The sequence below is a fragment of the Nicotiana sylvestris genome, chromosome 1, assembly GCF_000393655.2.
Source record: "Nicotiana sylvestris chromosome 1, ASM39365v2, whole genome shotgun sequence".
Classification (NCBI taxonomy): Eukaryota; Viridiplantae; Streptophyta; class Magnoliopsida; order Solanales; family Solanaceae; genus Nicotiana; species Nicotiana sylvestris.
The window spans coordinates 136,606,932-136,621,230 of record NC_091057.1 but is presented as its reverse complement, the minus strand read 5'-3'; the positions used below and the strand labels follow the sequence as shown (position 1 = coordinate 136,621,230).

Sequence of the window (14,299 nt, the reverse complement as noted above, 5' to 3'; positions counted from 1 at the left end):
TCCACTGGGTGTTGCTGCTATTTGGCTATTACTTTCTATTGGCCATATTTGCATCTCTGCACTCGAGCCTGTTTCTTGCTATTTGTTTTGCCTGCTGCTATTCTGCCCTGTTGCTGTTGGTGCTGTTACTGCTGCTGCATTTGTTCATTGTTACTCTACTGATTGCCCTTTTTCTTCAATTGCAAATATTCCCAGGTACACAACCTTTGAACCTTGTATTGTTGAAAGTTTGAAGTTGAAGCAGAAATAAAGGAATGAACGCCAGTTTATGTTATAGCATTGGTGTAAAAAGATAGTTCGAATGTTGTTTGGGCCTGTATTCTTACTGTGAACTGCAAATATTCTGTAGGAACTAGCATACATTTTGTTTAAGATGAACTGTTAGATAGCATGGCTCAATAGTAATGACAAGTATGACATGGACAGCATGTTTTGATTTAGTATACATTCAGTTCAAGTATAACACTTGTTTGATTTAGTATGACTGTATAACATAGAGTCATGGTAAGCATTGTATGTATTTTGCCTAGACCACTGAATTGACAAAACTGCGATACTGGGGTCCGGGATAAATGTATCCCCAAACAAACTCCCATACAGTCACACTAAGAGTATGGCTATGAATGCCAGTTCTCTTGTCAGTTCATTCGTTCCAATACAGGTTCGATACTGGGTTTCGTTACAGATTTTTATTTCGAAATGATGTAATGATTGTTGAGAAAAACTGATAATCATTTTTTAGTTCAATTAGTAGTAATTTTTCCTAATAAAACAGCCGATTTCTTTATCAATTTCGAATAGGTTAGAGTGTTAAGAATAGAACTTGGAGGTCGTTAAAACATAACTCAATATATGTTGTTAGTTTGTTTGCAATCTCACTTAGCGAATTAATAAGCATATTCACTTGTTGAAGACAAAGCATGCCGTAGCTCTCACCTCATGAACAATCAATCAAGTAATCAAACAAGTTTAGGTTCGGCAAACATAATAAGGATTCAGTCCGTATTTGTCTAAACCAGCAAAATTCGGCATCATCCTTCCCTTAAAAGATAAATGTAGTAAAATGTAGTTCTTGTAGGGTACCCTTCTAAAATAATGAGACGAGCCTCGCCAAATCAAAAGGCAAATTGCGGGGCCCTCAATAATTGGTCATAATAAATACTTAGAATTTGGGACGGGCTGTTTAGTGAATTCCACTGCCCTCCCCGAAGACAATAACGCGTTAGATTCTTTAGGCGCGACTTAATCAAATCACATTCTTAAATTCGGGTGCGCATTTATGTGACCCAATTTCAAATCTCAACGGAGTCGAAATGTGTTAACAACTACGGGTGCATTGATTGTGACGTGGTTCGAGATACATTTTCACGACGTTGCAATTCTATAAAAGTAAATGATAATAATAAAAGCGGTTAAAACTTAATAAAAGCACATAAGTCACAACATGTATTTAAATCAGATATTTAGCCATTATAACAATTTAAGCGACCGTGCTAGAACCACGGGATTCGAGGGTGCCTAACACCTTCCCTCGGGTCAACAGAATTCCTTACTTAGAATTTCTGGTTCGCAGACTTCATTTGGAAAAGTCAAAAATTTCCTCGATTTGGGATTCAAGATAAACCGGTGACTTGGGACACCAAAAGCCAAACCTTTCCCAAGTGGCGACTCTGAATTAAATAAATAATCCCATTTCGAATATTGTCACTTAAATTGGAAAAACTCCACCCGCGCATCTTACCCCTCGGGGCGGGGCGCGCAAAAAGGAGGTGTGACACTCCTCTCCCTCTTTTTCTTGGTATGGAATTCCTTCTGGAGTTGATCCAGTGGCATCTTAGTTAGGACGAGTGGATTGATTTCCTTTCCACCACGGAAAGAACTCACTTTCATATCAGGAACGCCGACTTGCACTTGCAATATAGAATTAAACTTTAACCTCACATCAGTGCCTAGGGCCTACTGAAGCGCTGCAGATCCTAGCAGAGTATCATGAATGAAGGCCTAAGTGATGCTCATCAGTGTCGGGACAGCGCCAAAAAACGAATAGATAGGTGGTTCAGTATAGTTTTAAGTAAATATCAAAAAAAGAGTTTGTTAATTATATACCATATTTTGATGGTTGAGTGACGAAGGAGAAGAGAGATAGCATCCCGACTGGCTAGCGATGAGGAGAAAAGAATCCCAATGTATGGTCCTAATTTAAACACGCCACCTACACGACTCACTACATAGGTTTAAGGAATGCAGGATAATATGGTTCCTCATCCCTCGATATAAAGAAGTTTAGAAGGCAAGAATGATAAGCATTCGGGCCTCTAAAGCAAGATTAAAGTGTCCTCTTGGATAAGAAGACCTAAAACACCAGTCAAGGGAAGAAGGTCGGTAACAAAAGGGAATCTTTCTTTTTCAGTTAAGTCTGCGCATGAATGATCCACTTGCCGCCGCTGACGTGACCATCTCCAAAGGATATGCCTCAATCTGTGGCAGATCAACTATAGGGGGAATGTGTTGGGAGACGACCTCCCGCCGCGGTAGTATGAGCCTTCCCTTTCCTTAGGTTTCATTAGGGTAGACTGAAGACCAAGCCAATCTCGATTAAAAAAAGAAAACTTATTGCAACTACGAACGTGAACAGATGCTTTCTCATTAGACTATTTTAACCGATTGTTTATGTCGACCCTACGCTACGATTCTTCTTCTCTTATGAAATTTCTAGTTAGATGAACACTGCTCTGCTGCATGACGGAGTGATCTTTCCCTCTTATGAAAGCCGGTATCTCACTTTCGAAAGAGAGTCTCGACGTGGCGGTGTAGACCTAGCTCCATAGCTGGGCTAGTCACTGGCTAGAGGGCGACCGACCTACCGGACCGGAGGCAGCCGAGAATGTTATGTAAAAAGGACCAAGGAGGATCCTATCCTAAAGGAGAAGGAGGAGGAGTAGGAGCTAGCTTTAGGGGCGGAATCGAATGATTACGAGATAAACAATGAGACAAAGGAGAGCACTTAGACAATTCACTTTGAGTACAGGGAAGTCTGCTGGTAGGAATTCCTCAGGGCGTATTACGGTTTTTCACCGAGGGGGTGCAATCGAGGAGCCATAAAACCAATGCAGCCTCGGGAAGAAAACCAACCCGGTTACTCACCTTGACGATCTCATGCTAATCACGGAAGCAAGCTCGCATTCCGCTCAAGGCCTCTTCGATCTACTTGATGACTTCGTTGGTGACACCAAATTTTGCATGCAAGTCCTATATGATATTACGAACCTATTTCAACTTTCGGAATCGAAATCCGACCTCGATATCAAAAAGTTCACTCCCGGTCAAACTTTCCAAAATATTCCAACTTTTCAACTTTTGCCAATTTATGCCGAAACGACCTACAGACCTCCAAATGAACTTCCCAACACGCTCCTAAGATCAAAATTACCATACGGAGCTATTGGAACTGTCGAAACTCCGTTCCGGAGTCGTCTTCACACAAGTCAAACTACGGTCAACTCCTACGACTCAAACTTTCAATTTAGGGACTATGTATCTCATTCCACTCCGAAATTCACCCGAACCCGACATCAACCATCATGGCAAGTCACATAACCACAAACTAAAATAGAGGGAGCAATAAATCGGGTATCAGGGCTAATACTCTCAAAATAATCGGCCGGATTGTTACAACATGTCAGGTTCTAGCACCCTGTGGTGTAAACGACTTTGTTTGTTGTAGAGCATCCCAATGGATCTCTAATGGGACAGAGCTCTGCGCGTTGCAGGTTTTACTGTGAAGTCTTTGTATGATGATCCAGAAGAAGTTTCTTGCTATGTGGAAAATCTAGCGTGGATTTTATTGCTGAGTCATGGAGGGCTTCACTATCCAAGGTGCAAGAGAAAACGGAAGATTTCAAACAATGGGTAGAGGACATGACATTTAAAGAAACAATATCTTGGGCAGTAGGAGCCATGGTTCTTACAGCAGGACTTCTATTTACCAGGTGAGGCCACTCTTTTTTTTTTAGTAGTTATAAAATAAAGAGGATCTTATTTGAAGCTTCATCAACTCTCTCTGATGTGGCATGTAATATTAGAATGTTAGTTGTTACTTTCTAAGTTCCAGCGTATGATTCTTAGTCCATTAGAGTGATGTATTTGGAAGTTTGATAATGTCTGCATGCTTAATGATATCATACTTCATCACTGTAAATTTACTTTTAATATGCAGTCAAAGGAAAAGCAATAGGCAACGCCAGAAACATAGCAGCCCTCCAACGCACGGCCAGGAGATTGGGAGGAAATGTGAATCCGAGATCCCCTACAAGTCAAGGGAGCGAAAAGGGTAGTTTAAGATGAATATCTCCTTACTTGAGAGGAGTTTCATCTTGTTGCTGTGTTCCCAGTCAAAGTTAGCGATGAGTACAGGTTTACTTGTTATTGCACTTCGAGTGTAAACCAGTGAAGAAAGTTTTCTCCTTCGTAGATTACTAACAAACTAAATTCACCTGCTTACTGCGGAGGCAAGTTAACTAGATTGAAAAAGTTGAAGTCAAGTTTGATAACATGGAGGCAGCTGGAACATATAACTATTTTAGTTCCCTTGTGATAGCTTCAAGTAGGTTCCATTGCAGAAGTAGAAAAATCTCAGTTATGGTGCTTAATCTACACTTGGGCTAGCTTTTTGCGAAGTTATGCCAATGCTATTTCACTTTGTTGTGCTTTAGATGGGAAGAGAGGAATTTATAGAATCTGATATACAAAAATTAAAAAAGAACATATCATTTTACGAAGATCTAAAGAATTCTTCCTGCTCACTACAGATCTTGGGGATCGTTTACTATGGGCTTTTTTTCCCTTAATTTTTTATACAAAAAAGCTTTTAAAATCATTTTGAATTAATGAACCTTTGTATAATGGGAAAGGCTTTTGATAGGTTTCGTCGTATCAGCTGGCTTTTTGGCCAATATATCTTTATAATATGAATAGATAGAAAATGTTATCGACTTGGCCTACTTTGACTACACTATTCTGTAACTATTAGGTTGCAATTTCAATAACTTAAAAAGGACTGTTTAGCGAGTATTTGAAAATTGAAGTTGCCAAAGAAGTATATAGAAGTAAACATGAATTTTACTTTTAAAAAAAAAAAGTAGAGCCGTGTCCATTGTTCCCTTGAAATACGCCTCAAACAAGTTCTTCTATTTCAAATACTTAAGTTCAATATTTGATACTGGTGGCCGAACATGTATTTCCAATACTATAGTTTATGGACAAACAGATGATAGAACAGAAGATCAGGTGTATGAAAAGAGCTTAATATCATTTGCTGCATACTTGCAACTTACAACATTTAGAACACCATTGTCCCATTAAGCTTCTTTACTTATTGCACAAAGAGAGGCATGGACCGGAGAGGGGAATGGGCTTGTAACATTTCCACTGGCTGTTTAGTTTAGATACCATTCTCATCATCAAGTAAGTCATTGTTGCAGTTACAAAATGGTTGTGTTATCCTTAAAAGAAAAGATTTATAAACTATAACCTTACAGAATTTTTTAAACTATTGGATGATAAAGCAACTCATCCTAAATCAAGGATTGTCAAATCTGAGTGCTAGTAAATACAGAAAGGAAACAAAATGTGTCTATAAAAACTGAAACATCTTAGATCTTCTGAATATAAGTTATGTTGCCGATTTACAGATTTTTTTCCCCTTTGGTAGTAATATACTCATGGCCCATCCACAGTTCCAAAGCCAAAAAGGTATTGGGAAAGGATGGCTAGTGTTAATAACAAAATATAAAGTGTAGTGCTTATCATTCTTCGCTATATTATGGATAAATCTCCATGTACACTTTCTACTGTATCACATCCCTCCAACCTTTGGTGGCTGTTCAAATGAAAAACACAATTGTTAGATGTCTGGTAGAGTCTTCATTTCAGAAACTTACCGGGGACTTGTAAGAACTCTTTCATGTCAAAATCACTATATTAACTTGAGAAAATATAAACAAGAATATCATACCTTCTTTAGGGGCAACTTTGAACCGCTAGATAATATCGGTTTCAATATTTCAAAAGAACATACAAGTTGCTCATCAACGCTTAATAAAGCACCTGCATTATCGAACTCCCCACCATAGTTGGGAGCAGAAAACAGAGTCACAAGTCTTCGCTTGGCAAAGAATTCATATCCATCCTCCACCACCTAAAACAAAAATTTAGGAATCAGAATACATACGGGACAAATATAAAACTTGAGGAAACTGAAATGCTGATGGCTTAGAAGCAAGCGAACAACTACTGCAAGAGTATCATAATTGAAGTGCTTCGACAATAACTCTTCTTAAAATTGCCCCAGAATACTTCAAAACAAAAACAGAACTATATTCATGTCATAATCTGGATAAATACTTTGCTTGACATTTTTGTAGAAAACACATTTCCATGAGAAAGATATGAAATTTTCTAGCATGGGCATTTTTACGAAGTGAAAATAAGAAATGCCTGGAAAATAAGCTTTGCTTTAAAGAATACAAGCTAAAAGTAGGTGTTTGGAGTTTTCAAAGCTTATCAGCGAGATAATTTTTTGACCATCCAGAGTATGGCATACCTGATGACCCCGGCAGATGAGGTCTAACTCATTCTTAGCCAAAAACTCGGCAACTACATCAGGTCCAAAAGTACAAGAAACACCTCGATCACTCTCTGACCAACCCTTAATTCTAGGGTCAGGATCAGCCCACAGCAGATCACACAGCAAGCCACCGTCTGGAATCTCAGCTGGCCGCTGAATTTCGTTTATTTGGTCCAAACTTTTTAGCTCTGGAGAAATCCCACCATGCATGCAAAGGATCTTTTCATCTATAAGTGCAGCAACAGGTAAACAATTAAAGCAGTCTGTGAATATCTTCCATAGCCTAACATTGAATCTCCTTTTACATTCATCATAAAATCCATAGACCCTGTTGATTTTTGCATCTTCATGGTTCCCTCTAAGAAGGAAGATCTTGTCGGGGTACCTAATTTTGTACGCCAGTAGCAAACATATTGTTTCTAAGCTCTTCTTGCCTCGATCAACATAATCCCCCAGAAAAAGGTAGTTTGCTGAAGGAGGATAGCCACCATATTCAAAAAGTCTTAATAAGTCTTGGAATTGGCCATGTATGTCACCTGCAAGAATGGTAAAAGAAAGAGATAAATTTGTGAGAGTATTACAAAGAGAGGCATTTATGATATCCCGTTAGAAACTAAATGTTCAATGCAAGCAAAAAAAACATCAAGAATCTGATAATTATAGCATCAAAAAGAGCCTCCAAAATTTACATTTAAGATTATCAAACATATTTCACAGACACCAGAATTTGGCGATGTAAGTCTATTAGCTAATAACATATTTCCTTCATGTAAACCACAATTTATCTATATAATAGGAGTAGTATATAAAGATTTTCTAGCATTGCATAACTATCTATGAATACTTATAAACCAAACTGCACCTTCAACCTCCAACATGTTCATTGCACATGTAAATGTTTTAATGCAAACAATATCTTATTGTTATCCGAGGACCATCAACCTTTGCAATCCAATATGTCATACCAAGCTCAGGTTATTAGGTCACAATAGTGAATTGCAGATATCAATTATAAGGGGCTCTTTGTAACACTCTGCATTCCCATCTAAAGAAGAGAGGAGAGGGAAGAAGGGAATATAATACATATCTTTTTCTTAATTACTATATCAAAGAATAGACATCTCAAATCATAAAGGTCCATTTTTTACCAATTATGTGACAATAAACGATAGATGCTAAGACACACAATCACATATTAAAAAGACCATTCATCCTGCATGCTGAAAAAATATTCAATATTTCCTGTGGTAATGGGAGATAATAAGCTGATTCGGACACTACCAATATAAATAAAAAATAAAAAATGAATAAAAAGGTAAAGGAAAATACCGCAGATCCTAATGGGGGCACGAAGCTGGAGGAGATTAGGCTGAGAGAGGAAAATCTGGCGAGCATTGACACAAAGCTGGCGGATCTCAGCCTCAGAGAGCTGAACTTGCTTCCCTCCCTTCTCTTCCAATAACCTCCTTATTATATCATCCAATACTCCCTTTTCCATCGTCCCCTCCATTCTCCTTTCTCTCAAAATTAATTCCCTCTATTCTAATCTTCTACCAGAAATAATAAAACTCTGAGATGAACCTAATCCAATTTCTACGAAGAAAAAAAAAAACAGAAGCATACACTCAACCACCCACTTTCCTCTGACAATCAAGAAAAAGGTATGCGTATAAGTAGGAAAACAAAATAGATATGATTAGGAAAAAGGTATTGGATTAAAGGAAGGCTTAAGAATGAAGGTAAAAAATGGGTAATTGTCTCAGAACATTAGAAAAATAATAATTGTGAGGGTGGATTTAGGGGTATGTTGTTGTCAATGTATGGTAGGATGCGTACTGTGCTCGTCTCTTCTCCTATTATCTCTCTTCATTTTTCCTCCATTCTTTGTTTTTTCTCTCTGTCTCAAAATCGGAATATTTTTGTATGATGATACAGTGAAAACGTGACAACTGCCAAGAAGCTTCAAAACGGTTGAAATCTTCAAATTTTTTTAAAAAAATGGAATATGGGATTGTTGTCTTAGAAGGCGCGGCGGGCACGATAATTTGGCCCAACACAGGGAGCATTACACTACTTTTATACACGTGGACTTCGTGGGACTGGATAATCTAGCTGTCTTTTAAAATGTCCCTGTTATTTCATTTTACATCTGAATATAAATTTTAAATATACGTATTTATATTTCTTTAAATTGTAACAGTTGAGTCGAGAATATTAGTATCAAACGGAATGTTGTCTTATCATTTCTGAAACATCTAAAATGAGACTTTACAATATAAATTAGAACAAAAAAGAGTACTTTTTTTCAGCGCGATGCTCATAATAAGAAAATGTAAGGCAAAGGATCTAGCAAGAACATAATTTACATACTGCTAAATTATTTTTCATGTTTTTTTACATATTCAACGGGAAAGAAAGAATAACAAATAAGACAACAGGTGTTGTCACGACCCAATTCCAATTTAGGTTGTGATGGCATCCAGCATAGTTGTTAGGCAAGCCAACAGTAAATAATCTAGTGATTTATCATTTTAAAAAGTTTTTCAAGTAAATTTTTTTTCTTAATTTAAAAGATTTAATGAATAACGGATTTAAAGTAATCAAAACAAAAGCAGCTAAATGCAATCATAACTGTAGAAAATAACCCAAAATCATAAGTCTACTAGTGTGTGCCAAGATCCAGTGACACAAGTGTATGAGCACTCTAGTAGAATATGTAAGGAAATGACACCAGAAAATAACGATAATAATAGTGCAATAATATTATTTCTACGCTGATACACGAATTGGCTTGAGTCGTGCGAGACACTATCTTAAGAAATTATTTCAGCAATGTGAAATGTTTTCCCAAGATTAAACAAGTCCATCTCTATTTATTTAGAGGATGCAGGAATCAGCAAAATTTAAATATTACAAACTCAGCTATTTAAAAGAGGGGAACAGGAGAAGTTAAACTACCAAAAAGAAATACAACAAAGGGAAGCTGGTGAATAATGAAATTAGAAGGAAAGAGAAGAGGATTTCTTTTTGTCTTGGATTCAACATGCTGAGGGAAAAGAACGTGGCAAAACAATTGTCACTTTTCAAAAGCATTTTGCCATTTATCTCATAGCTTCTAGAAGACTTGCCACATGGTTTTGGTTAAGACATTTGTCAACAAAGGGCATTAAAATATTGTCACAGTCCCCTACTATTTTAAAGACCTTCAAAAATAAACTTGCTTGATTTGTATTGTCTAAATGTAATAGGTTTGGTGTCTTTTAGACTATGAACCAAACTTAAATCAATAAAATTTAACTCACAGAATTACTGGTGAAATATAATATTTCTATGAACTAAATTCTTATTGTAAGTCAGAGATTTTATGAATCACATTTTACCCCCGGTAATTTTGTTGTTCAATGCGATTTTGCGCCCAATAGGCCATGCGCGTGCCTGGTTATTCATGAGAGCTCTAGAGACTAGGCCAAAATCTCATAGGAGCGGCCCACTCTACTCTCATATAGGTGAATTCATCAAGTGTATACTGCTTTTAAATACACCATCCATAAGGACTATGAATTTCATTAAGAGTTATAACTCATCCTCTCAATTAGTAGCAGTCAAGCACTCTCTTTTAGTGCATCAGTGCCAATATTGACTTGTTACTTATGATGACCCAAAAGGTCATCACTTTCTATTAAACTAAATTCTGTATTTTTGAGGCCTTGAAAACCTCATTTATTATCACCTCGATTTGCGTGCGCAGTCCGGGCGCATAGTCGGAAAAGCCTAAATGTTAAAACCTGTGAAAAATAATAATTTTTGACTGTAAAATGAATAAATTTGATTTCGGTCAATATTTTAGGTAAACGGACCCAGACCCATTATTTGATAGTCCCGGAGGGTCCGTAGGAAAATATGGGACTTGGGCGTATGCCCGAAATCAAATTCCGAGGTCCCAAGCCCGAGAAATGAATTTTTGAAAGAAAATATTTTCTGAAAAATATAAACGTTTTTGAAAGTGAATGTTATGTGAAACCTGTGGTATCGGGCCCGTATTATGGTTCCAGGGTCCGGTACAGGTTCGATGTGATTTATATATGTCGTCTGTAAAGTTTGGTGAACAACGGAATTTATTTGACGTGAGTTGGACTTCCGGTTGAAGAGTTATGAACTTTGAGAGTCCTTGATGAAAATGTTGAGTTTTGAGGTTTAATTCATGATTTTACATGCTATTTTGATGATGTGATCACACGAGTAGGTCCATATGATATTTTTGAGGTTGTGTGTATATTTGGTTTGGAGCCCCGAGGGCTCGGGTGAGTTTCGGATAGGTTCCGGTGTGTCTTAGGCTTAAAAATCAGATGTCGCAGGTTCAAAGAAGTTGCAGGTCTCTGAACCCGCCAGTGAGGTTCCCAAGAAAATGTGTGTGACCGCGGAAGGGGCCAGTGCATTCCGTAGTCGACCTTGTGCGGTGCACGGTGGAGGGCTGTGCGGCCGCAGTCGACTTTGAGCGGTCCACACAGAAGCATTGGACTGCAGTACCCTCAGGAAGGACCGTGCGGCCGCAGTCCATTTTGTGCGGTCCGCACAACGGGGTCTGAGATGGGTATATTAAAACGGGATTTTCAGTTATTTTTCATTTTTCAAAACCCCAAAAACATAAGAGGCGATTTTTCAAATAATCTTTCTTCTCTAAAACATTGGTAAGTGATTTCTAACTCGTTTTCTTCAAGCATTAACATCTTTTCACATGATTTCAACTCAAAATCAATGATTTTCATGGGGGAAATTGGGTGTTTTGGGTAGAACCTAGGTTTTAATTGGGAATTTGGTCCTTGATTTGAGATCTGATTTCAAAACAAATCATATATTTGGAGTCGTGGAGGAATGGGTAATCGGGTTTTGGTTCGAACCTCGAGTTTTGATCATGTGGGCCCTGGGGCGATTTTTGACTTTTTGGGTAAAACTTTAGAAAACTCATTTTTCATCATTCCAATTAATTCATTTAGTGTTTATTGATGTAATTAAGTAACTTGTAACTAGATACGAGCGAATTGGTGGTTGGAATCAAGGGGTAAAGCTATAATTGAATCGTGAATTGTGTTCGTGGCATCGAGGTAAGTGTTCGGTCTAACCTTAGCTTGAGGGATTAGGAGTTGTGTCCTATTTGCTACCTGCTTCTTGTTGAGTACGACTTATAGGCATGGTGACGAGTATCTATATGTTGGTGTCGAGCATAACCGTGAGTCTTAAATTGATATTTGTTGTGTTCTTAAATGATTCTACGGATGCTTAATTGGTGATTCCCGATATTGAGCAAGGATTTAGTTTGTTTTCGTGGAAATTACTGATGATTTAGTATTGGTGTTGACTGGGATGAGTAGGAGTTGAGTTAAGATTGGTTATAGCTGATTCTCCCTTGCCGGGACGTATATACTTTCATTGTTGAATCCCCTTGCCAGGATAGTGTAGTTTATTGTTGATCCCTTGCCGGGACTCGTGGTACGGTTGAGTTTAAGGTATATAAATATATTGAATCGCGTTGCACGCCGCAATAATGTTATATATATTGGATCGGGTTGCACGCCGCAATAATGTTATATATATTGGATCGGGTTGTACGCTGCAACAATGTTATATATATTGGATAGGGTTGCACGCCATAACAATGTTATATATATTGGATCGGGTTGCACGCCGCAACAATGTTATATATATTGGATCGGGTTGCACGCCGCAACAATGTTATTATTACTTTATTATATATTTGAGTTGTTTCTCTCATATTTCTCCTTATTTCTGCTGGATTTGATGTGTTCCCCGAAGCATGCACCCCTCCCATTTAAACTGCGTATTCCTATTTAGTTTCCGTCGTATGTTATATTATTGCACAGGTTTATCTAGAGTTTGGTCCTAGCCTCGTCACTACCTTGTCGGGGTTAGGCCAGACACTAACCAGCACATGGGGTTGGTTGTGCTGATGCTACACTCTGCACTCTGTGCAGATATCGGAGCAGCACCGGGACAGTAGGACTTGGGGAGCCAGCCTTCAGTCCACAGAGATCCCGAGGTAGTCTTGCAGGCGTCCGCAGGCCCGGTGTCTCTTATATCTTCTTATCTGTTCTGTTTTCATTTGTATTCGAGACATACTGTATTTCTTTTCTTCAGACATCTGTATGTAGTATTCATAGACAGTCCGTGAATGTTGTGACACGAATTTCTGGGTAGAGACGCATGTTGGCATTTCCATATCTATTTTGGGTATTATATTAGTCTAAGTCTTCCGCTTAATTTCATCTTCCGCTATTATTTAAATGTTGATCACATATTATTACAAGTTATTAAAAAGGACTAAAACGAAAGAGTTAAAATTTCTAAACTTCGTGGCTTGCCTAGCTTCTACGAGTAGGCACCATCACGACTCCCGATGGTGGAAAATCCGGGTTGTGACAAGTTGGTATCAGAGCTCTAGGTTACATAGGTCTCACAATTCACGGACAAGCTTAGAGAGTCTGAGGGATCGGTACGGAGACGTCTGTATTTATTCCCTAGAGGCTACAGAGTTAGGAAAACTTCACATTTGTTCTTTCTTGTCGTGCGGTGTCGTTTCGCAATGCTAATTGAATTTTTACTCTGTTCTTTCGTAGATGGTGAGAACATGCACTTCCTCATCCATCGATCAGCAGCTCGAGCCCCCAGCAGTAGCTCCCATGAGGGGCAAAGGGCGAGGTCGAGGCCGTGCTAGAGGTCGAGTTAGGGGTAGAGCTCAGCCTCGAGCAGCAGCACCAGTAGCGGAGCCTCAGGTGGATTTGGACGAGGAAGTTCCGGCCCCAGCAGTTTCAGTAGGCCCAGCTTAGGTCCCAAAGGGGTTTATTGCTACCCCAGTTCTTCAGGATGCTCTGGTCCGACTAGTGGGCCTCATGGAGAGCGTCACCTGAACAGGTTTGCTTCCCGTAGCACCAGCTGTCTCTTAGGATGGAGGAGGAGCTCAGACTCCTGCTACTCGCACTCCAGAGCAGGTAGCTCCTCATATTCAGATTACAGCGGTTCAGCCAGTTGGAACAGTTCAGTCTGGTATGGTAACTCAGACCGGTGATGCAGCGGCTATGTCTGTCGATGCTTTGTAGAGGCTGGACAGGTTCACTAAGCTCTTCACTACTACTTTCAACGGTGCATCTACTGAGGATCCCCAGGATTATCTAGACAGCTGTTATGAGGTTCTCAATAATATGGGAATTGTTGAGACCAATTGAGTCGATTTTGCTACATTTTGCTTGTCTGGATCTGCCAAGACTTGGTGGAGATATTATTGCTTGGCTAGACCAGCCGGATCTCCAGCCTTGGCTTGGGAGTAGTTTGCACAGCTATTTCTGGAGAAGTTTCTCCCCATTACTCAGAGAGAGGCCTATCGGAGGTAGTTTGAGCATCTCTAGCAGGGTTCCATGAATGTTACCTAGTATGAGACCAGATTCATCGACTTGGCTCGTCATGCTCTTGTCATACTTCCTACCGAGAGAGAGAGGGTGAGGAGGTTTATTGACGGTCTTATTCAGCCGATTCGTCTTCAGATGGCTAGGGAAGCTGGGAGTGAGATTACTTTTCAGGAGGCAGCCAATGTGGCTCGTAGAGTTGAGATGGTCCTGTCATAGGGAGGTAGTCATGGGTCGAACAAGAGACCCCGTCATTCAG

The 14,299-nt window shown here is 39.1% G+C and overlaps 1 protein-coding gene across 1 annotated transcript; it reads right to left on the bottom strand.

Moving 5' to 3' along the window:
- Positions 1-5,500: 5,500 nt before the first annotated feature.
- Positions 5,501-8,365, bottom strand: LOC104238107 (serine/threonine-protein phosphatase PP1 isozyme 9-like). Its single transcript, XM_009792385.2, has 4 exons — positions 7,955-8,365; positions 6,602-7,161; positions 6,014-6,196; positions 5,501-5,878 (listed from the first exon to the last, which is right to left on the bottom strand). Exons 1-4 carry the CDS (start codon positions 8,133-8,135, stop codon positions 5,855-5,857), a joined length of 948 nt encoding a protein of 315 aa, XP_009790687.1. The 5' UTR covers positions 8,136-8,365; the 3' UTR covers positions 5,501-5,854.
- Between the last annotated feature and the right edge of the window lie 5,934 nt (positions 8,366-14,299).

Bases quoted from the DNA above. Each gene is read 5' to 3' on its own strand.
- LOC104238107 (XM_009792385.2), bottom strand. From the start codon at position 8,135: ATGGAGGGGACGATGGAAAAGGGAGTATTGGATGATATAATAAGGAGG. The intron at 6,197-6,601 runs GTATGCCATACT...TTTTTGTTTTAG, and splicing joins TCATCTGCCGGGGTCATCAG to GTGGTGGAGGATGGATATGA. The intron at 5,879-6,013 runs GTATGATATTCT...TCATTTGAACAG, and splicing joins CAAAGTTGCCCCTAAAGAAG to CCACCAAAGGTTGGAGGGAT.